The 23,146-nt window shown below is 45.0% G+C and overlaps 1 protein-coding gene across 1 annotated transcript in view; it reads left to right on the forward strand.

The window, feature by feature from the left end:
* The window catches only part of PFAS (phosphoribosylformylglycinamidine synthase), a 786,527-nt gene that overhangs the window by 483,413 nt on the left and 279,968 nt on the right, over positions 1-23,146 (forward strand). The window contains exon 17 of the mRNA XM_069651729.1: positions 1,288-1,419. Within this exon, the coding sequence (XP_069507830.1) occupies positions 1,288-1,419 (132 nt within the window). The remainder of the gene's footprint in view (positions 1-1,287; positions 1,420-23,146) is intronic.

Below are 23,146 nucleotides of genomic sequence, written 5' to 3' on the forward strand. Positions count from 1 at the left end.
GTTCTGTAATAACTATTGATAACAGTGTCTGAAAGTCTGGTTCCCCTCTCTTTCCACCCTTTTCCTCTATGTAACGTGGTTGTCACTAGATAGTGGGCTTGCAATATAGCATGAGTTGGTTATGTCATTTATGGCTATTTACTATTTTTTACATACACCAGGCACTTTTGCTGCTTTAGGTGGTCTGTGTGTAAGTAAAAATAAAGGTGTATTTTTTCAGTATACCAGTATAGTGTTTTTTTTATTTGGATATGTCTGGGACTAACTAGCTTTTCTGTCAGCCTACTTCACCTCCCTGGAGTTGAGCCTGTCTGCTCTGTCACACTACTTTCCTTAAGAGCGGTTTGGCTTCCCTTTTTGAGTTTGGTGCACTGCCCCAACTTAAGGTTAGTGGTTGTAGAGCTCTCACCAGACGGTTTTACAAAAAACACCTAACTTGGTGCTACTGTACCTAACATGCAGTCCCAGAGCCAGTCTCTGTGGACCTGGAGGCTCCCGTAGGCACCTGAGACCTACTGTTAGTAGGTAAATTAGAGACGGTAGATTAGAGGTTGAACCCATGGATGAAAAGACCAACAAGGAGAATAAAGCTGCAAATAATGGAGTGCAGGGAAATGTGGGTTAACTGTAAATTGATCAAAGACTAAAATAAACACATTTGAAAGCAAAGAGGAGCCCCCCTGCTGAGAACTTTCAACTGAACTGTGAATGAGTTTTTGTGGACCCTTTTCCTGTGAACATTTAAACTCCAGACAATGACCCTCCCAGTGACTGGCCCTCAGCCGTCTGAATATTCCCTAGACGTATGAGCTTTCTTCCCTCACTGTGTTGCAGAGTTGTATCCTACCATGGTTTTAACATTTGCTCTCACTGGAGTCTGTAGACCACAGTAAAATGTGGGTTTCTTACTTCAGTCATGCCTCATGATTCTTCTATTAACCAGCTGCACCGTAACAACCCTACTTAAATATTTTTGATTCTGCATATGAACAAATCCAGCAGCACCTTCAAAAAGTATGCGACGTGATGTTTAATCCACATTTCGCCCTACGTGTTCCGAGAGCCCTTAGCAATGTGATTCTGTCTCAAATTTCATTTTTGCGTAAGCATTGCTGTGTGTGAGGGTGGGAAGGTTTGGGTATGTTTGACCGAATTCTATTTCGTCGCGGCAAACTGACCGTAAATCAATTTGGTTGGTGCCAAATTTAAACGCACATGTCCCCCGCCTCCAGTTTTTCTGTGTGTGAAGGTGAGAACACTAAGTAAATTATATTATTTGTTTTGTAGGACTTTACTTTCAATCGAATGATCCCTGCTCTTCAACCTCTGACCCTTCCCAGTGAACTCACAGTGAGAGACGCCCTCCATCGTGTGCTGAAGTTACCGGCTGTTGGCAGTAAGAGATATCTGACAAACAAGGTGACTCTAAAGCACAGAGATTATAATAATCACATGACTTCTTTAATAATTGAAGCACATTTCATGTAACAAAATAAAGGTGGATGATAACTGAGGTGCGCGTAATTTGCAATTAAGTGAGTACCTGGTATACAGTTCGACTTTTAGCATGGTTATATAAAAGCGAAAATCCCAGGGTCACGATCAGGACCATTACTAGGGAAGACGGTAGTGTAGCGGACACACAGGAGGGAGTTAATCAAGAGTTTGTAGACTATTATAGGGCATTGTATGCAGACCACGGGGAACATTACCGAGACACAATAGCAGGAACATTGGAGGATATAGGGTTGCCCAAGATAAGCGATGAGGAGAGAGAGGAGCTAGACTCGCCAATTACCCTAGAGGAACTTGGGGAGGTGGTAAGACAGTTACCCACTAGTAAGACGCCGGGGTCAGATGGACTACCGAGTCAGTTTTACAAGGCATACGCAGAAGAGCTCCTCCCCCCGCTGCTGGACGTGTTAAACGAAACATTTGAGACAGGAAATTTGCCAGAGTCAATGAGAGAAGCGACCATAATACTGCTACCCAAACCCAATAAACCCGGGCACAGATGCAGTTCGTACCGCCCCTTGTCGATGCTTAGCCAAGACAGCAAAATACTGACTGTGTTGGCAAACAGACTGAGGAAGGTGATTGGCAGACTAATGCACCCTGATCAAACGGGATATGTCCCAGGCAGAAACATCTCGAACAACCACAGGCGACTCCAGCAAATTATTGAAAGTAGCAGCGGACAGACTGGGGAAATGGCGATAGTGTCCTTAGATGCAATTAAGGCCTTTGATTCGGTCAAGTGGCCATGGCTGATGGCGGCTTTAGAAGGGTATGGGATGGGTCCGGGATACCTACGGTGGGCGCAGATATTGTATAGGGAACCGCTAGCGAGTGTCAAGACAGGATCTGTGATATCGGATAGGTGGCTGCTAGGCCGGGGTACCAGACAGGGCTGTCCGTGGTCCCCAATGCTCTATATATTGGCCCTGGAACCTCTAGCGATATACCTCCGACAGCAGTATAACACAATAGGCATTGAGGTGAGAGGGGAAAAGCACTTGATTTCTCTCTATGCGGATGACATGTTACTGTACCTAAGGTACCCGGAAGAAAATCTCCAATACATCCTGGAGGTAATGGATAGATATGCGGGTCTTTCTGGTATAGCAGTGAATCCCCAGAAGTCCAGCATGTTCCCGTTGGGCAGATATGCAGGGATACCGGAGGAAAAGTTGCCTGTGTTGCAGGTGCCATGGGAGGTGGGTACGTTCCGATACTTAGGGATAGACATTTACCACACGGTGGAGGAAGAGCATAGGCATAACACTGAGACAGCTCTGACAAAAATTGAAAACTGCATGCGGTTCTGGGTGAAGCTACCCTTAGCTATGATGGAGAGGGGAGCGATCCTTAAAATGGTGGTTCTGCCTAGGCTTTTGCATTATTTCGCGAATATCCCATATTTGATCCCAAAAAAGTTTTTTTCAAACTGAATAGTATGTGCGGAGATTTCTTGTGGCATGGCACGCGGAATAGAGTGGCATTATGGAAGTTACAGAACTTTCACGAAAAGGGGGGATAAAATTGCCCAACTACAAGGTGTATTATGTGGCCAGTCAACTGCAGTACGTCGCTAAATGGCTTTCTGACAAGGAAACTTCTGAATCTAGGCTGTTTGGGCGGGACTGCGCACCCATTTACTTGAAGGAAATGATGTGGGTACCCAGAGCAGAACTGAATGGGCGTCCCAGGATGATGTTGCTAGGTTGGAAGTTGTGGCGCAGAACTTGCAGGCTGATGGAAAACGCAGCTCCATGCTCTCCGCAGATACCATTGGTTGCACTGACGGGGGTAGATGCACAGCTACAGAAAATAATTAGAAACCACTGGGAGCCGGTGGGGCTTGCTACCATGGGAGACATTTGGCAGGAGGGCTCAATAGTTACCTTTGAGGAGTTGCGGGATACATCTGGGTTACATCCGGGTCAGTACATTGCATACTATAGAATAGTGAAGGGAGTTAAGACAGTGTGGCCGGGAGCTGTGCTAGAGGGAGAGCCAGAGGCTGTATTAGATAAGATATATGACATAGCGGAAGGGGGGCATGGGATATCTAGATTATGAGATGTTGATGCTCAGAGTGGGTAAAGAGGTCACCCAACTGAGACTGGATTGGGAAGCGGAAGTTGGGACCCCGATGGAAGATGGGGTGTGGGAACGGTTGCAAGGGTACCATAAGAAGGTGTCTAGAAACGCTAGGTTGCAGCAGATACAACTATATGTCACGCATAGAGCGTATATGACGCCCCGGATGATATCAAGGTTTGCGGATGTAGGTCAACAGGCATGCCCTAAGTGAGATGAGGAGAATACGGGCATGGTACATATTTTCTGGTCGTGCCCGGTCATTGCACGCTTCTGGAGGGAGGTGGAACGTAAACTGGCCGAGAAGGAGGTCACGTTTGTGGTAGACACGGTGTGGGCCTGTTTGTTGGGAGTGTTTCCAAGATCTAAGAAGCTAAAACATGTGAGCAAGTTGAAAGACCTGGCATATGTGCTGGCAAAGAGAAGAATAGCCATGGGATGGAAGACATGTCATAGTCCACGGGTGGAGGTGTGGTGGAAGGACCTGCAGAAATGGGCAGAGGCAGAAACTATGGTTTGGCAGGATGCGAGCAGTGTCGGGGGTCTGGAAGGGACAGAGTCCCTGATGGCCTGGAAATCGCTAATAGTGGAACTGTTTGGGTCATTTCTGGACCCAGATGACTACAAGGGGATGGAGCACCTACCACAGGACGCAGGTGCAGAATGAGAAGTCGGTTGGGCTCGGGTGGGAGTGGGGGGGGCAGAGCATTGATGTGAAATGTACAATGGTTTTGATAACAAATGCTCTGCTTTGTTTGTATTGTTTTGGTTGAATTTAATAAAAACTTTAAAAAAATAAAAAAAGTGAGTACTTGGTATAAGTAGGTGGTCGTTGATGAATGAGTGGAATTTTGTGAATTTGGTAGGTGGAACTCTTTGAATTGTGTAATGAGTACTTGTTATGGAGATTTATCATTTTTATGCTTCTTCCCCTCTCCTAGTGAGACCCCAAGCACTTTTAACTGGACCTCTGGACCTTTTTCTTTAATCCTGAATGAGTGGAGTCTTTTTCCTGTCATTCATTCTAATGGGCTCTGTCTTTTTGAACTTTCCTTTGTAATTTACTGTCCTATGAAGCCTACTTTCCTCCATATCTCTTTTAAGGCATATGTATTTGTACTATTGCAAAACACAGTTCCTTATGGGCAGTGTTGCTGGGGACCCTTTTGGTTCTCCTTTGAGATTATTTTCTATATCCTAGAGTAACTACATTTCTTCAGGAAAGAGAGATACTTCGTATCTCTCCTATAACGTTGTAGTCTGAGAGATTGGCACACGCCACCTTATGTGGAGTGCCTAGTATCCCTCTTCTCTCTGCTCCTGTGACTTTTTAGTCACATAGACAATCTCCTAGTTATGGCTGGTGAAAGTGGACGTGCTCTACCCACTATTGTGTGATTTTTCTACCGCAAGCTATGTCCGTAACCTCGGTAGAGCACAATATGGGCAACCAAGTACCAACTTGGGGCCTCCCTTCTTTTTTCCCCATTACTAGCGTTGTTCTTTGTTAGCCCTTCTTCTACCATTCTGGGAGAGGAGGCCTGTGTGTGCATTTTGCCTTGGCAGGAACCCTTGGGTATCCCCTCCTAGGCTCCAGAGTGTGTGTCTGGGCAGGGAGGAAGGTGGGTGGGGGTGAGTTTTCCACCCCCCTGTCCTTTATCTGCCAGAGTGCATGTTGGGACAGCCAAACGCCTCTTTCTGTAAACTGCTGATGAAGATTGCAGAGGAGTGAGTGCTGGAAATATATAAAAGGTGAGGCTCCTAGAGTAAAAAGGAAGTCGACCATTGGAAGCTGAAGTAACTCGAGAAGAAGCCGACCCAAGGCGCCTGCAGACCCTTTGCAACACCATGAAGCGACCACTGCTGTTCTGACCCTGTTTTCTATGCGACAGACGAACTCTGAAAAGGACTCCTTCACTTTGACTGGTGGGGAACAAACATTCGCAAGGCGAACTTTGTTTTGAGCCATCTCCCGAGGTCCTGTGAGTTTCCAGAGCTGCGGAATCCCAATACCAGGAGACCTGCTGCCCATTTTGAGCTCATCGTTGTGGAAAAGCTGAATCAATTGAAGTCTTTGCTGAGCCCTCAAAGACACTCCAGAGACCCAATCCAACTCAACCAGACCCCTTTATTAGAGTGTGGGACGACATGAACCGAAGAAGATTGACCGGGCGAATGGTGTCCTTTGTTGGTGCTGCCGAAAAGGCGCCAAAACTGCAGCGTGACCAGAGAAGTTAATGAAAACTGTGCCAGAGATCCTCCCTCTAGACTGCTGTTCAGAGATCCTGTCCATTGTAATGCCTTTTGTCAAGTCGAGGTCAGAGCCGCAACATCACGGATCATCCACCACAAACGTTTTTTTCAAACCTAAGGTACTGTGGGGAAAAAAAGGTATTGCTTACCTTATTCCAGAATGTGGCTCCAGAGCGTTGGAGTACACGTAGAGGTGTCCATGGCAACCCCCTCTTACCTGAGACTCGAGCTGCTGCGCGTGTCCCTTTTAGCAATTCCTTTAACAGGGTCTCCAACAACATCGGTTAAGTCTACTTGTATCTTCCGTCCTAGATACTTGAAAGTACCCACAGGAACTTTTGACTTCTGCTGCTTTTCAAGACTTTAAGTCTCTGCAAACTGCCTTTTAGCTAGGGTTGTGTTTGGGATTTTGTGCAGGGAAACTGCCTCTAGAACCTAAAGCTCTGCTAGAATTACACTAACTAATTGTTTTCCTTCCCAGAAATCACTATTTTATATGTGTATGCTGACTAAATTCAATTACTGTATTACTTTGTGGGTGTGCGTTATTATTGATAGTACAGTAGTTGCATTTTGGAAGTATTGTAAAATATACTTGTGTGTTCGTTTATTGTACTAAGTATTTAACAGTGACTCTTGTGTAAACATAATCTGTTTTAATATAAATGTATGTGTAAGTGTTTCTTTGATGTGCATTACTAGCTAGGTTCAGTGTACTTACCTAATGCTCACATCGTCCTCTTAAGATAAGCCCGGCTGCTCTGCCACGCTACCAAGGTCCTTGAGTAGTACAGACTGATAATAAGATTTGAGGGGATCTACAAACCACTGCGATAGCTTACTAAAGTCTTACCTCCAAGTGGGACTTTAGGAATGCTCCCCTAACACTTCCTAGAACAAATGTTTGGATTCAATAGAGGCAGACCATACAGCTGTAGATGGGTCACGTTTTCAGATTCTTTGAGTAACAGTATGATGTCAGGCCTGACCCTAATTATGCAAACAGAAAAACGTTTCTAGGAAGAGAGCGTCGAAGAGCAAGAGGGCGAGACAGCCAACCATCAAACTGTCCGAATCAGGGTTCTTTGGGAAATGTTTAAGACCCAGTGGCGCGAATATCTGCGATAAATCATGAAGTTCCTATATTTAATCTTTCAAAAAGAAGCCTCAATGGTTCAGAGCTAGCTTTGCTTACTAAGGGTTTATCCTTCGTACCTAACACACACAATTATTGTTTGTGTACTGAAACTTCATTTGGAAACTCTTAAGGAAAATAAAGCTGAAAAACGTTTTTGCTGACCATCTTTCTTTTTTATTATTATTTTTTTTAGTATTTTATTGGGTTTTTAACATCAACAAAACCAATTAATATCATCAATGCATCATTTGTAATAGCTTGTGTGTCCCCCCTCCCTGCCTCCCCACTCTCCTAAGACCATAGTTTGTTCTACAGTTCAGCCTTTACCAGATGCCCATCACAGGTTGCTTGCTTCGTCTGTGGAAGCATCTTCCTCTCTTGGGTTGAATGACACTGTGAGTGCCACCGATTGATGTAGGTCTGTTGCTGACCATCCTTATGATGAGCAATCAAAGGATTCTGGTCTCAGACGGCTCCAGACAACCTAACGCCCTTTTAACAATTGGTCCTTGAGGACATAAATTAAAAACGGGCACAACGCAACACATTAAATAGTCTTAAAAAGTATGATACTGTAGTGATTAAACCAACGGATTACAGGGAAATCATCGTAATGGGCAGGGGCCAATATGAGTGTATGGTTTGAGAACTGTTAGAGGAAAGAACCGATTTTAAATAATTGCTTGGAGATCCTACCAATGGTATTCAAACCATTATTGAGGATATTACTGTTATGACTGGATGTCTATACTCTGGCTTGGTGGACAGATGTGTAGGAGTCCAATCTAGTTTGTGAAGAGGGACATCTCTGGGAGCTGTATCCAAACCATTCAAGGTAGCATGGAGATTGGTTAAGGCTAAGTCTCAGGAAGAGGTGAGCCTGGTCAAGCGTCCACAATAAGTCCACTGGGCAAGCAATCAAGGATTACAGGATTAGGATAGCTTCTCCAGCTTGGAGAAGATAGTTGCTGCTTGGCATGCAAAATCTTTTGCCGCTAAGGAAACCCATGAAATTGAAGTATACAGACTCAAGGTGCAAATTTTATATGGGCTGTTTTATGGGCTGTGAAGAAGACATTATACACTTTCTGTAAATGTACCCACATTTTATAGAACTACGAAGAAGATACTTGGCGCTGGTGTTTTAAAACTAATGGAATTAGGACTGATAGAGCTGCAATAAATTACATAATGAACTGTGATGAAAATGTTTGAATGCAAACAATACAGTTTAAGATTTTGTACTCCATTTAGGTATTGCTGATAATGCTAATGGCGCAATCTGTAATAAATCAAATTGATTGATGCAATTAGACAAGTAGTTATAAAAACAGTATTTAAATACAAGCAAACACTATAAAAATGACTATAAGCAGGTAGTCATATCACACAAAATAATATACATATTTATGATGCTTGTGGATCCGGAGCAGGACGATTAGGCGCGGCCAGTTCGCCGCGACCGATTCGGCACGGGAGCCAATTAGGCGCACCCATTTTGGCGCGACCGATTCGGCGCTGCGACGTTTGGCCGTGGGGATGTTTTGGCGCGGGAGGGGGTTACAGGATTTATTTTAAAGCACATGCTTTAGAGTATTTTTTTATTGTGAATTGCCCAAATATTTTCTTATTTTTTTTTCTGTATCAATTGTTCAATCATGGGACTTAAATATAAATGTTTTGCTGCCCAGGCACAAGGCCAGTTTGGTCTTGTGGTTAAGTTCAAAGCCTCACAATCTTGCAGGCCATTGTTCGTGGCTGGGCTAAAGCTTTTAATTTTATTCTATTTGCAAAATATCACATTATTTTTATTTAAAAGGGGGAATTAAAGAAAGGGTCTGTTTATCCACAAACCATGGCCTGCAAAACTCTGGGGTAGAGAACTTAACACAAGGCTACTACCTTCGAGGTGGTAGCTGGGAGGTGGTAGTGGGCAGAGGGTGGAGGAGAGAGGTGGTAGCTGGCAGGTGGTGGGAGGGGGGAAGTGGTAGTGGGCAGGGGGTGGGAGGGGTGAGGTGGAAGTGGGCAGGGGGTGGAGGAGCGAGGTGGTAGCTGGCAGGAGGGGGGAGGTGGTAGTGGGCAGAGGGTTCTTTTTTATTGTGAATCGCCCAAATGCTTTATTATTTTTTTTTTTTATTAGACTGTTCAATCATGGGGGTTAAATATGTAACTTTTGCAGCCCCAGGCAGAAGACCAGTTTGGTCTTGTGGATAAGTTCCAAGCCTCACAATCTTGCAGGCCATGGGTCGTGGCTGGGCTAAAGCTTTTAATTTTATTCTATTTGCAAAATATCACATTATTTTTTTTTCAAATAGAATAAAATTAAAAGCTTTATCCCAGCCACGAACCATGGCCTGCAAGATTGTGAGGCTTGGCACTTAACCACAAGACCAAACTGGCCTTGTTCCTGAGGGAGCAAAAGTTGCATATTTAACTTGCATAATTGAACAGTCTAATAAAAAAATAAATAATAAAGCATTTGGGAAAATCACAATAAAAAATACTACACTTCACGCCAGTCAATTGACCCCAAATTATTTTCAAATGCAACACGTTGTCAGGCACAGTTCCTGTCAACGTGCTGCATTTGAAAATAATTATGCTTTTAAATTTGGCGTGAGGGAGTTTAGATGTGGCTGCAATGTCAGCCACGTCCAAACGTCCCTCGCGGCAAATCGGCGGTGCCAGAAAGGCTCCCGTGCCGAAATGGGCGCAGCCAACTGGCCGCACGGGACCGGCCCGCGGTGAAACGGCCGTGCCAAAAGGGGGTGTACCCTGTGGATCTGCTTAGAATCACATGCTGTGCATATAGTCTGACATCTAGTGGAAATCGTGGAGTATTGCATCTTTTTTTGGAAGATGGAAAGGGGACATCGACATGGACTTCGGACGACGAGGAATCCATCGGCAGCCATGGCTCCGAATTGGAAGCCATCAACCTCTCAGCGGAGCCTGCAAGCTCCCAAATGCACGTCCCTGGCCCCGACAGACAGGCTACCGGCTCTGTTATGGGGAGATCACACCCCGGCTACAAAGGCACTCACACACCACGGATACAAAAGCACACAACCCCTAAGGCCTCTTCGGAGTCGTCGAAGAAGCGTACAGCGCCAACAGGGCCGCCGAAAACTCCCAACTGCACCTTCGTTCAGCACCCTCCATGCGACTGGGCATCCCTCTACAACAGGCGTTCACCCTAAAAAATATACCGTCGTCGACACGCCGTCCCTCGGTGGAGTCACCGATCGTGACTGCGCCTTGAGGCGCATTGAGACCTTCGATACAACCGCCGGAAATTCGCGAAAGCCTTGCAGCGATTATTTCGGCAAGGACGAGAGCACCCCCTTTCGTCGAGAGGAGTATTCTGAAAGCCCCACCTTCTTTCTAAGGCCTCATTGGGCTCTCCCCCCCCCACCCTCTTTCTAAGGCCTCATTGGGCTCCCCCCTCCTGGGCAACCTTTTCTACCTTCAGACCCTTCTGCCTCTTCCCTATGGACTAGGAGAGGTTTGAGCAATACATGGACAAAATGGCCCAGTTTATTGACTTTTCAGACATGTGCATTACACCCAAAATACCCAAGGAAGGGGACTCCTGCCCCATTCCTTACAAACTGTAGAAATTACCCATCTCTGCTCGGGGACACCAGGAAGATATCTTTGATGTCCCAAAGAACCCAACACAGGAGGACACTTATGAAGAGCTTAATCCTTTTGCACAAGACACTGCTGATCAAGACCCAGACTGGGATCAAGATCAGGCAGAGGATCCGGGCCCTTGGCTATCACCAACGTATACCCCTGACCTGGACGTCATTTGCCTAGATACGCCTTCTTCTCCTCCACAGAGGGATTTGTCACCTGTTGACCAGATGTTTAATGCTATTTTAAAAAGATCAGCCGATCATTTCTAAATTTCAACACATGAGTCACCTCCAGACTCAGACTTTATGGAGGATATCCTTAAGGATAAGGCTCCAGCTAGTCAAACCATCCCCCTACTAAACTCTATAAAGAGGCGCCTGGCTCGCTCCTTGCTGTCCCCGTCTTTCACAAGGGTGGTCAACCCCCGGGACGAAAAATTATTCCGCCCATCTCCTTCCAACTCACTCTATATTAGGGGTCACGCTACACCAGATTCCTTGTTGGACACTTCCACTCGGAATTGGGTGGGGGTTCCACGGTCTTCAGCGCAACCCCCTGCGGACAAAGACTGTAAAAAGCTTTATGCCCTGGGTAAACGGGTCACCGCTTCTGCTGCCTACTCCACAAGGATCGTAAATAACAACACTTTTCTGGCAAGTTACAGTGATGTCCAATGGGGCCTAGTTCAGGATGGTCTCCAAGAGGTTCCAGAGCCCACCCGATCACGCTTGCTGGTGGTTATGGCTGAAGGCAGACAAGTCACCCATAACATATTAAAGAACACTCTGGGCTCTGCTGAGACTGCTGGACGCACCCTAGCCCAGGGGACCTTACTTAAAAGACACGCCTGGTTAAAGAACTCCGGCTTTAACCCTGAAACTCGGGCCTCTCTGATCAACAAGCCAGTGGAAGACTACAACCTTTTTGGGAAGGCTGTTAATGACGCCCTGGAGACGGCAAAGAAAGAACACAAAACGCTAAAGTCGCTTAGCCAGATCACGGCTAAATCCTTCCACCAGCGTGGATGCTCTTACGCCGGTCCTTTCGTGGCCACTCTTTTTCCCGCTCTTCCAAAGGACAATACGGCTCAGGGAATACCCCCTGGTCCTCCGGCCAAGGCTCATCTAGTAACAAACAATACCAACAGAGAGGCCCTCATAGGGGCATGGGTAGAGGCAGGAACTCTACTCCTAGAGGCTCCCCGACTTCCACCTCAAAATGACTCACCGGTTCAGGTCCCCTCCAACGCTTCCCTGGTCGGGGGTTGTTAGGCAAGATTTTATGCAGTACCCTTTGAGTGCACTACAATAACCTTGACCTCCTGCCAATAGGAACCCAACCTTTGGTATAAGTCTGTACTACACATGTTGGTAGTGTGGCTGAGCAGACAGGCTTATCTCAAGAGGGGTCAATGTGAGCTGTAGGAGTGCTGCACAGAGATTCACAGTGACAAGTATTCAAATAAACACACACAAGGTTTCTCGAATAAACAATTATTAATTTATTTATCACTCAGTTAGAGTAAGCCTTCTTCAGAAGGGAGCAAATACACTTAAAAACACACACTCTCAATATTCTTAAATCAGTAAAGACCCTTTATGGATAGCCCACAGTCACAACCTACACCCTCAGGTGACTTCAATAGCTAAGGTGCTGGGGACATTAATATCTTACTGTTGGATTTAGAATACTTTTAGAAATTGATTAAAGGAAAAAGTTATTGGAACAAACAAGAGATCAGAAATATTCTTAAGCAGACAAATACTTTTAGATCCACTAAGCTGAGTCATTCAGTTATAACAGGTTAAGCCAAAGTCAACGGGCAAAAGTCTTATATGGGCTGAAGCACTTCTGGTAGTTAAGTAGAAAAGTCTTTGCACAATATTTTAGAAGTCTTTTGAAGAAAAGAAGAATCAATGTAGGGCCACAAGCTGTTTAGGTTTGTGAATATTAGAAGATGCAAGCAATTCTACAATAAGAGGTAAGTTCTCTCAGACTTTACAGTACCTTTTGTATTGAAGAAAAAGTGCAGCAGATGACTTCTGTTATTGTGCAGCTCTGCAGATCTCACTGTTCCTGGGCCTCAGTTGTGGGGACAAGAGGGAGGACTTCTGGGCACTCCTGCACTGCAATGGGACGGTCACTGCTCACAACCAGCAATCTTTCCAACAAGTGGCACTTCGGTGTTTCAGCTCCTCGTGACTACCGCAAATAGCAACACTGTGGTTTCTGGCTGTTGAGATGGACTTTCCTTGCTTCTGGGGTCCTGCACTCTGTTGAGGGGGCCCAGGCTTCGTCATTCCTCCTTCCTCGGAGTCCGGAGGATCTTCCTGGAGCTCTTGGCCAACTTAAAAGAAATGCACACAATCTGGTGTTCCACTCCCTGGCTATACGGTTTCCAGCAGCAACTCTGTGGAAATACAACCAGCTCCGAGAGGATGTCCAGGTGGCTTACTTTGGAGTTGATTGGTCCCACCAACTCAAGGGGAGAAGTCGTCCTTGCAGGGGCTTCTCTGTCTATGAATTTGGAGTTTCAGCACAGCAGCAGGGCTTCACCGGGCAAACCAACCGTCCAGGAGTTGCAGCAGGCATCCTCTTCAAGTTCTTCGGTTCATTCGTCCAGTGGTCGACTCTTCCTTCCAAGCCAAAAGCCTCACCTTCTATTCAGTTCTCTCCCATTCATTCCAGCCCAGCTGTCAGTCACCAGCAGGGTGGCTGTCCTTGCCGGACAGTCAGCCGGCCAATCACTACAGAGTGCATTTGGGTCTCCTAGGAGACTAAGCACAGGGAGTTTCGGGCACCTCCCTCACTTCCTGGCCACCCCAGACACCCTGGAGCAAGAGGCGGGCTTCACTCGTGAATCCCCCCAAAGGCAAAGCGAACAAAGGGACCAAACCTGGTTGAGTAAATCTCAAGGAAGACTTTTCCACAACGAAATGGCGAAAAAAAAAAAAAAAAGACGAACCATTTGGACAAAAATGGCACCCTTGGGTGCTTTACTGCAGCTGCGAACGCAGCCCGCGGTAAATGCACACCACGGTAGTTAAAATTAAACCACTGCCACCAGCCATTCAGTTAGGAAAGGGTAACATAAAAATGTTACATGAGAAGCTAGACAAAGGGGGATACTAAGTAACCCCTCCAGCATCCTATTGTAAGATAGTGTGTGCTGGGTCTAGAAAGTTACAAGTGTTAGCTAAGTCAATTTCACTTCACTGCTCTTGGAAACCGCAGTTTATCCATAAGAAGGTATTTAAACCTGGGTAAATCTGAAAGACTTCCCAGTGCCACTGCACTGAAGGTGCTGTGTGACACAATGTAAAAGATGATTCCTATGGAGTTTGTCAGACTCCACAACCAAAAAGAAACATTGTGTTCAAAATCACATTAAAATACATGTGCGAGTGCGAAGAAGGGTCTCACTGTCTCCAGGTTAAAAATTCAAGTCCTCAAAATTCAGAAAAGTTGCTGTGGGTTTCTAAGGGCAAGGGGAATTAGCACATTTCTGAGAGTTCTCCCTAACAATCGTCCACATACACTGATTAAAACGGGCAATTAAATGACATTGGCCTTTGATACCATTGCATCTTGAAGGAGAAGACCTTCTTTTTGCACTTAATCGCAACTTAAATTTATTGGTACATTCCTGTTTTCCATCCCCACAAGTTCTGAATCGTCAACCATCAATATGGGCCCTTGGTCTTCTTACAGGACACCACCCATGTGGTTCCTGTGCTGTATATAAACTCGCAATCAAAATGGAAAGCTTTAAAATAGATGACTATACGTGGCATTTAAAGCAATTTACCAATTGCAAATCTGCTAGAATGGTGTATTGTATTGAGTACCCTTGTGGCCCAAGATGTATTGGCCACACTGCAAGATCAGCCTACATCTGTATAGGTGAACACAGGTCTAGCATTCACTGTAAGAAAATACACCACTAGAGAGACACTTTCTGTACTCGGGGGGCATACAGCTTATATGTTTTGGTGGATAGTAGAATGTATTCTAAATACAACCAATATGACAAGAAACTTAATGTATAAATAACATGTTTGGATTTACAGGCTAGATGGTCATAAACATGGTCTCGATGAGGATTTTGACTGGGCTGCGTTGTTAATTTTTGAAGAATGTATTTCCTTAACATGCAACTTGAGTACTGTGATACATTAACTAAGCAAGGTAACTGTGTTGCAGCTAATATAGTCTGTTCAAACAGTGTTATGTGCGCAGCCTGTTAGTTGGGGATCTCTTGCAGGCTGTGTGCTATATGGAATCAATAGATAATTGTTATTTTGCTATGCTTACTGATGTTCTTACTGTATGTGGTTTATTTGGATGATGTTGGATTGTTAAATATGAGACTTCTTTGTGCAAATTTTGAACAAGTAAGGAGAGACTGTCACTAGAACTTTATGAATGTTATGTTCTCTAACCCCTTGAGGTCATTACAGATATCTCTGGTTAATATACTAACTCAGAAAAGTGAACATTGATAATTTGTTTTATTATCAAAATATGGGGTCGGCAAATTTAGCAGACTTTTTAGTTTGAGGACAGTAGTTCCTGAAGTGCATGCATGTTTCTACTATTACCTCAGTGCATGCACATGAGAAGGCAATGTGACGATGCATGTAATCATGTACGCATCGCTGTTGAAAGGTGAAGAAGACGTTCTCAATTTTTACCACTAACAGAATGTGACACATCCGCAGGGAGTGTCCTGAAATCTTGATGCCCAAGAATGTATACATCTTGAATATGAATTCTGTTGCTAGACAACATACAGCGTTCACCCACATAACGTCATATGACATCCCTGTTATGCCCATCGCCTGTTAGAATGAAAAGGCATGGTGTTCCTATGAATGCTGTGGGCACATCAAACAAGCGTACCAGATATAATTTAAACTAGTGGGTTATCAGGTCCCAGTTCGTTCTTCCTGCAGCAGCTGCCAATGGACCCACTGACCCCCTAGGTTCGCCCACTCTACAATCTTCTAATAAATTGCAGGGCCGACAACCTAGAGGGGAAAAGCAAAGTGGATAAAATAACAAACCAGGTCCTGCTTACTGCCCTCTGTAGTCTTGCAATCGGATTGATGACTCCCTTTGACCTGTAAACAAATATACAGATATTACATTACTCAGTTGAATTTCCCCTAACCCGCTGCATATACCTTCCCAAGAACCTTATTGTACTTTATTGTCAGCCTTTGCTTTCTGCTGAAAGGCAATATGTTTCTCTGCTCCTCTGTTCTTCTTTACTCTAACCTCAAAATCTGACAGACTGTCTCAACTCCACTCGAGTCTCTGTAATTTTACCTTTCGCGAACTGTTGATTCTTTAGATGTGACATTTCAATAGGTCATTTTCTCTAACAGTCCTCGTAATGCTTGTGTATTCCCGGCGGCTTGTGAACCGAAAAAGGAAGGTAAACACGTGCGCGTTTGTTATACTGGAGCACGCACCCTCGACGAAGACTAGAGTTAGTCGTTTTAGTGATGTCTATGCGCGCACCTGGAAATAATTAATTTCATGCACTTGTGTTAATGCACAACAGTTCAAACAACGCTACGGGAGTGTGATGCTGGAAATGCATCTGAGGGACAGGGCCTCTGAATCCTTGTCCTTTATTGCCTTATGTATGTTCTGTCTTGTTTTCCGCGCAGGAGTTCGTGTGAGACTCTTCCTGTATTTGGTTTGGTGAACAGACCCTGCGATACCCTTATGGCACCCATGCGTGGGAGTACAACCCTGTACTCTTAGTGGTTGTTTTTGGGCACCTGTGTGTGGCCCACAGAGCAGGGTACGGGCTGGTGGCAGCTCCGTGCTGAATTGGCAGGTGCCCTGTGCAGCCTCCATTTTGAGATGCCCAGCGTCTGTCATTGGAATCGGTGCAATCCTAATGGAGACAAAATGGCCCCTGTGGCCTCTTGCTCTCCATTGCCTGTTACCTTGGATTCCCAACTCCCGGGAAGTCCTGACTCTGTCCCTTCCCCCTGACTGGCTGTTGGGTGGAAGTTCCATATATGGTAGTGTGGGGGAAGTGCCGACCAGACTGGCTGGAGCCTTCTCAACAACCGTATGTTGTGGGTACGCCTGTGGGGTGGGACCTGGGTGAATGGAGTGTGTGACGAATAAGCATTCTGTGTTATGGGTGTCTACTATCTGGTGTTTGACACAATGACTGAGACAGCCCTGCCCGAAACCGGTATGAATGCAGTGTGTAGTGCTGAATGGCAGAGTGCTTGTCCGAATCCACATTCTGTGTTGAGTGTCTGGATGGAGGCGAATGGCCTGAATGCATCGAGCGCCTGATTGGCTGACTGACTGCCCTTCGGATTGATTGGTTGCCTGAGTGTGACCCAGCAGAATGAATGGGAGCTCAACTAGTATATCTGGGGACCTCTCACTGCTAGAAATCGTTCAGAAGCTGAAGTTAATACTTAATGCTTACTCTCAAAGCCGAGCCGGAAGAAGAAGGTGAACCGCTGTTCCCTTCCGTGTAATCTGAAAACTGCTGTCTCTTCAAGAACTGATCCAAGAGAGGACCAGGTAAGGAGACCTTTTCCCCAGCTACGAGGGACCATCGTGCACCAGCTGATCTTTGCCAAAGCTCCCTGGTAGACGGACCTACGAAAGGCTGCCACAGTACTCCCGTTGTCTCCCAGGGACTCCCTTGTTCATCCTCGTTGACCGTTTTCATCCTGCAGGAGAAAGTCAAGGCCACCGACAACTGAGGAGAATCCACCAGTGGGTTTCCCGCCACCCGAAGAACTCAGACGCCGACGAAGCTACTGCAGCCAGCCGTGTGCACGTCCCGTGCGCCAGCGCCGACGACTCCACGCTCTTGCTGGGCCAAAGTTCTTCATCCACTCTTTGCTGCAACAACCACTCGTCGTCGAGGTGCACTGCACGCCTCACCTGTTGCAGGACATTTTCGACCGATCGTCAACGAGCACTGCAAGGACCGAAGCTGCTGTCTCAACAACATTCACCTTTTCTTCATCTTGGAAGTTCGACGACCAGTGGCTCCTGCTTGAAAGGGAGTGCACTCGAGAAGGGCCTGTCGATTCCACGATGAAGAACTCTACAACACAAGGTACATTTGAGTTGCAGAACTATAGAAGAAGATAAGACTCAAATAGACAATATATGGTCTGGGCTTGTAGTGCATCTTCATTCACAGGTTGCCCAGGTGGGGGGGGATTCTCACACGGAACTGTGTCTATGTAATGGGGCCGGTATTCTGCCAATTGTCTCACCAACTTCTCTTCCTCCGAAGTCTATGGTGGATGTTGTTTTGCTGTATTGTTCGTATGCTATTTGTAACTGAATACAGTTGATGCATTTTAATGGAATCACAGTAATCGTGGTACCACCTAGAGCTTTATATATTTACCATGTTAGAATTGTCAGAGCACAAAGTGTATTATCGTGTTAGTGTACATAACCTTGAACCTTATTTATATAAAGAGCTGTGTTTTAACTAACATAGAGTGTGGACATTCCTTTGTGGGTGTTTGGGGACTGCACTGTACTTAAGAACCAGCCCGGATCACCTCCTGAGAGCTGAAGCCTTTGATTGCTCGACCACGATACCATATAGAGAATCTTGGCTTGGGTCCTCTGTGCCTCTCCTCTTGCCATATAGAGGGCAGGAGTACAGACACCCATCTCTACTTGCTTTACAGCGAGGAACTAACCATGGATATTTACGTTAAATTATTTACAATGTCATTTAAACTTAGCTTTTCCTTTTAAGAGACCCAAAATTCACTTGGATCCAGTTGTTGCTGCAGTCAGTACTTCTTACTTTTTACTGTTATTTTCTCCACTCTGGCCTTGTCTATGGTATCTTTCCTTGGTTACATGTGATGTCATCAAATCCAAAATAACTAATACAATTACAACTAATAACAAAATAACGAATTCTAAAAGAAAAAAATCCTTTTTTTTTTTTGTTGTACCTAATGCTTTTCACCCAACCCCAAAACCACTATTCCCACTCTCAACCCCTTTTTTCATTTTTTCCGAATTCGTTATTTTGAAATTAGTTCTGTTGGATTCGTTGTAATTGAGCTCAAAAATACTGTGACCTTATTAACTGAGTGTCTGAATGAAGGGCAGTTTAGAACCTTTCACAGGATTCCAAACCACCTCACTGAAGCCGAATGACCAATCATCACTGGGAATTAGTAACTCCATCTTAACGTGGGGTCACTTCTGTCTCCTACAATAAATTGTGTTAAGGAAAATCGGGCTTGACTTTCTTGGCAAGAGCACAACAATTTTAGAAACCAGCACCCATCTTGCACCTCACACCTGATGGGACCTTTCGTAGCTTGTACACAAAAGGGAAACCTGACACAGGTGTTTTATTCCATGTTTTATGTTTTTAGAACTCGAGACTGTAAGTTTCCCCTTAACTCTGTCGCCATGTGTTGGAAAATAGGTGGGTGATTACCTTGTTTAACAGCAATGCAGACAATTCCATTCCTCTGATTTTAAATATTGATTTAGCTCTTATTCATTTTATTTTTTATTTCATTTATATATTTGCATTTTTAAAGCGCTCACACATCCCGGGGGCATCGAGGCGCTGTTAGAGAATTTGTCTGTTGTCTTAGTTGCATATTTATAACGCGCTTAAATACCCAGATCGAACCTGTGTTGCTTCATGTTGTCTTGCTTCCAATGCGAGTATGTTGCCACTGAGCTATCCTCCCGGGATGAGGGTAAAGAGACTGATGGCAAAAAACTGGTGTCCTCTTACCCAGATAAAGAATAAGAGACCAAGAATATAAGAATTAATTTCATCTCGTCTGAAGGAACTAGGGCCTGATTCATGGAACGTTTTCTTATGGGATTGCGCCATTATAAACCACTTCCATGAATCAGGCCCTAGATCTCTTTAATGATTGGGATGGCAAACTCTTTTTCTTGATGAAGGTATTAAAATAGCACATTGCCCAAACGTCATTGCATAATTTTGTAGCTTTCACGTCGGCCATATCAAGACCAAAAAAAGTGTCTCTTTAAATTCTGGGGATTAAGTCTTGCTGAAAATATATATCTTTAATTTCATGACTACTTAAATCCTAATCAGTAGACACCATTTCATCCAAATTGATTGTATCCACAGATGATTTATTATCCTTTTGACTACTGAGTGTGGTTCCTCTTTTGGTCTCGTCTTCTGAATTTTGTTCTTTAAATTGAAATGTATGTTTTTTATATTTCATTAAGCACTACTGTGTCCAAATGTGTGGAGGCTGATATTAAATGTAGCTGGAAACAGTCTTAAATAGTCGAGATTCAACATCAATAAATTGTGCGCACTAGTCTCCTCCCCCCCACCCCCAGGAAGATTTGATTGGCGTACTCTTAAGGGCAAAAAAGCCAACGCCAGTGAGAATTGGCTGAGCAACATTGTACACAGTGGTATTGAGTGGCAGGGGGCCTGCTTTTGATACCAGGATGGAAAATCTTACAAAATTCGATATTACCATCCGTAATGCCAAGCAGTGTTTAGGAGGGCTGTTCAAATGGTCAAGCCAGGTTTAACCCAATGCCAAGCGGTGTTTATGAGGGCTGTTCAAATGGTCAAGCCAGGTTTAACCCAGGGGCCAGAGACATTGCAGTCATCCCTAAGAATTATAGGCTTTGGTTAAAATACCACAAAGCATGTAAAACCATGAGAACCTGGAAAGAATTTGTTTCCATCTTTCAAAAGCGTGATTATCGTGCAATTTGGGACATGCTGACTTTGTCCAAAGATGTTACTGAAAAAAAATTGATAAATCCCATCCCACGATATGTTTGGTCTGAATATGTGAACAAGAAATTCTTAAACCCTCCCTCTACTACTCATAATCTGAACACCAGTGCCCTTTGGGCTTTACCGTTGAGTCGGGTGGCGATCAAAGATGCAATAATTAATCTGAAGCATTCGAGATCCCCTGACCTGAACGGCCTAACAAATGTGATCTTGAAGGCTGATGCGGATAACTGGGCGCAGGTGCTGCTGATACTGTTTGCCCGTGTTTGTAGAGAGCTATCCGTGCTGTCCTCATGTCAGCAGTCTATTTATGCCAGTGTAAAAGAAAGGAGATTGTTTGGACGTTAACTACAAACTGCTGTCCATGTTGGACATCACCGGAAAGCTCTTTGCTACTCTGGTCTTAAAGGAATTGACGCATTGGGCGGAGACAAACTCTATCCTCCATTCTTTTCAGCCAGGCTTCCGGGCTGGTTCCGGCACAGTATATAACTTCAGAGTACTTTATCATCTGATACGAGAAGCCTGGGGGAAAGACGCTCCAGTCCTATATGTGGTGTAAGTTGATTTTAAATCTGCTTTTGACCAGGTCAATAGGTCTACTTTGTGGACCAAAATGAATAAACTGGGGTGTCCTTCATGGCTATTACATACAATTGTGGAGTTTCACACTAAAAACCAGGCATGTGTATGCTTAGACAACAAGGGGACAGTTACGTTGGGAGTCCAGGTAAACAGGATAGTCAAACAAGGTTGTACTTTGCCCTGTTGTATAACTTGGATATTGGACCTCCCAGGCCTGCTAGAAGCTAAATCCCAGTGCCCCCCATCCCCACAAATTGGTGTAGTTATGATATTGTCTATGCTATATGCGGTGTGTATGCAGATGACTTAATCATGTTTGCTAGAACTATATCTGACACTAGAGTGCTATGTAATGAGCTAGCTAGGTTCGTGGTTAAAAGCAATCTGACCATTTAACCTTGAAAAATCCCAGATTATGCAAATAACCAGGAACAAGATAAACAGGGTAAAACTTGAGACAGAGCTAGGTACAGTAAATTACACACACACACACACACGTATACATACTTGGGAATAGAAGTCGGTCCTTACAGTTATTATTTATTTTTACTTATTTGTGTAAAGCTCATCTAGCTATTTCACAATAAAGATGATTATTATTAAGCACTTAATATGATAGTGTTTTTGTCTTTTTTGTTGCAATTAATCTTGAACTTTTTTAGGGGTACTGATTGACAAAATTGTAATTAAATAATCTTAGCCTTTGACACGATTAATTAAGTTAAGAATTCCTTTGAGAAGGAAGAGCTGAAAGTGGGACTTCTTGGCAATGTCCTTAGTGTGAGGGAGGAAGGAGAAAGATGAGTCGAAGATGACTCCAAGGTTTCTGTCTTCAGAAGAAGGAGCCGGGGGAGAGCCAAGGGAGGAAGGCCAGAGTGAAGGGAAGGAGGGAGCAGGGGTCTCAATAGGAAGGATCTCAGTTTTACAGGCGTTGAGGCAGAGATTGTGGGTGATGCGCTAGGACTACATGACAGATAGGCAGTCAGGCATGATGGAGGGTGCAAGAGTGATAGCAGGAAGTTTCAAAAAGAGCTGTGTGTCATCTGCGTAGCACTGGAAGTTGGAGGAGATGAGGCGTGCAAGCAGGGCAAGGTAGATGTTAAAGAGCCAAGAGGAGAGGATTGTAGCCTGGGGGACACCATCGGTGGAGAAGGAAGTAGGAGAGGAGAGGGTGCCCAAGAGGTCTTGGAAAGAGCTATCAGTAATGAAGGATGTCGGCCATTCCACTGCGCGTTCCGAGATACCAAGGTTATCGTGGAGCCTTTGTATTAGGATGGAATGGTTGACTGCATCAAAGACTGAGGAGAGATCAAGAAGGATGAGGACAGCAGGGGAGTAGAGTCGAGAGATGTGAGCAGTTCCTCACGGGTGTTCAGAAGAGCAGTTTCCGTGCCTCTGGATGCTCGGAATACAGATTCATGGTCGTGGAGACCGTCAAGTTCGGTGTGTGAGTTGAGTTGGGGTAATGCCAGCTTCTCCAACAGCTTACCCAGGAAGGGGGTGATAGAAATAGGGCGGTAGTTGGCAGGGCATGTAGGGTCTGCTGAAGGTTCTTTTCAGGAGTGGGTGCCAATGGGAGGGGGAAAGATCCAGTGCCAAGAGTGATTGCAGAAATCAGTGAGTGCTGGGGAAAGGGAGCCAATATTATCCTTGATGATTATGGATGAGCAAGGGAAAACCTGTTTAGAAGAGACCTGCATGGAGCGGACCACTCTTTTGAGGTGTGACGGGGGAGAAGGAGGCAAGGGGAGGGTGAGGGGACAAGAGAGGCAAGGGGGTGAGAGATGGGTTCGGAGGTTGGCTAGCATGGGAGTTCAGGATGTCCAGAGTTTTGGTGGTGTGGTCAGTGCATTGCAGAGGTTCTGGGAAGAAGGGGAGAAAGAGCCTGTGGAAGGGTTGGCTAGTTCCCTGCAGATCGTTCAGCCTTGTTATTGGATGCACCAGAAACCTGTGCCTGTATGTGGGCTCTTTTCCTGGCGCGGATGGAGTGTCTGTATTGACTTTGCAGCAGGCCAGTTTGTCAGAGCGTGAGACTGATGTTTGCCACTGCACTTTTGTTTCAGGGCCGCAAGTTCAGAGTCATACTAGGTGTTACGCTTAGAGGCAGGTTTCAGGCAAATCCTCAAGACTGGGGC

This window comes from Ambystoma mexicanum, chromosome 3p (genome assembly GCF_040938575.1).
Source record: "Ambystoma mexicanum isolate Mex_15411 chromosome 3p, UKY_AmexF1_1, whole genome shotgun sequence".
In the NCBI taxonomy this organism is placed as follows: Eukaryota; Metazoa; Chordata; class Amphibia; order Caudata; family Ambystomatidae; genus Ambystoma; species Ambystoma mexicanum.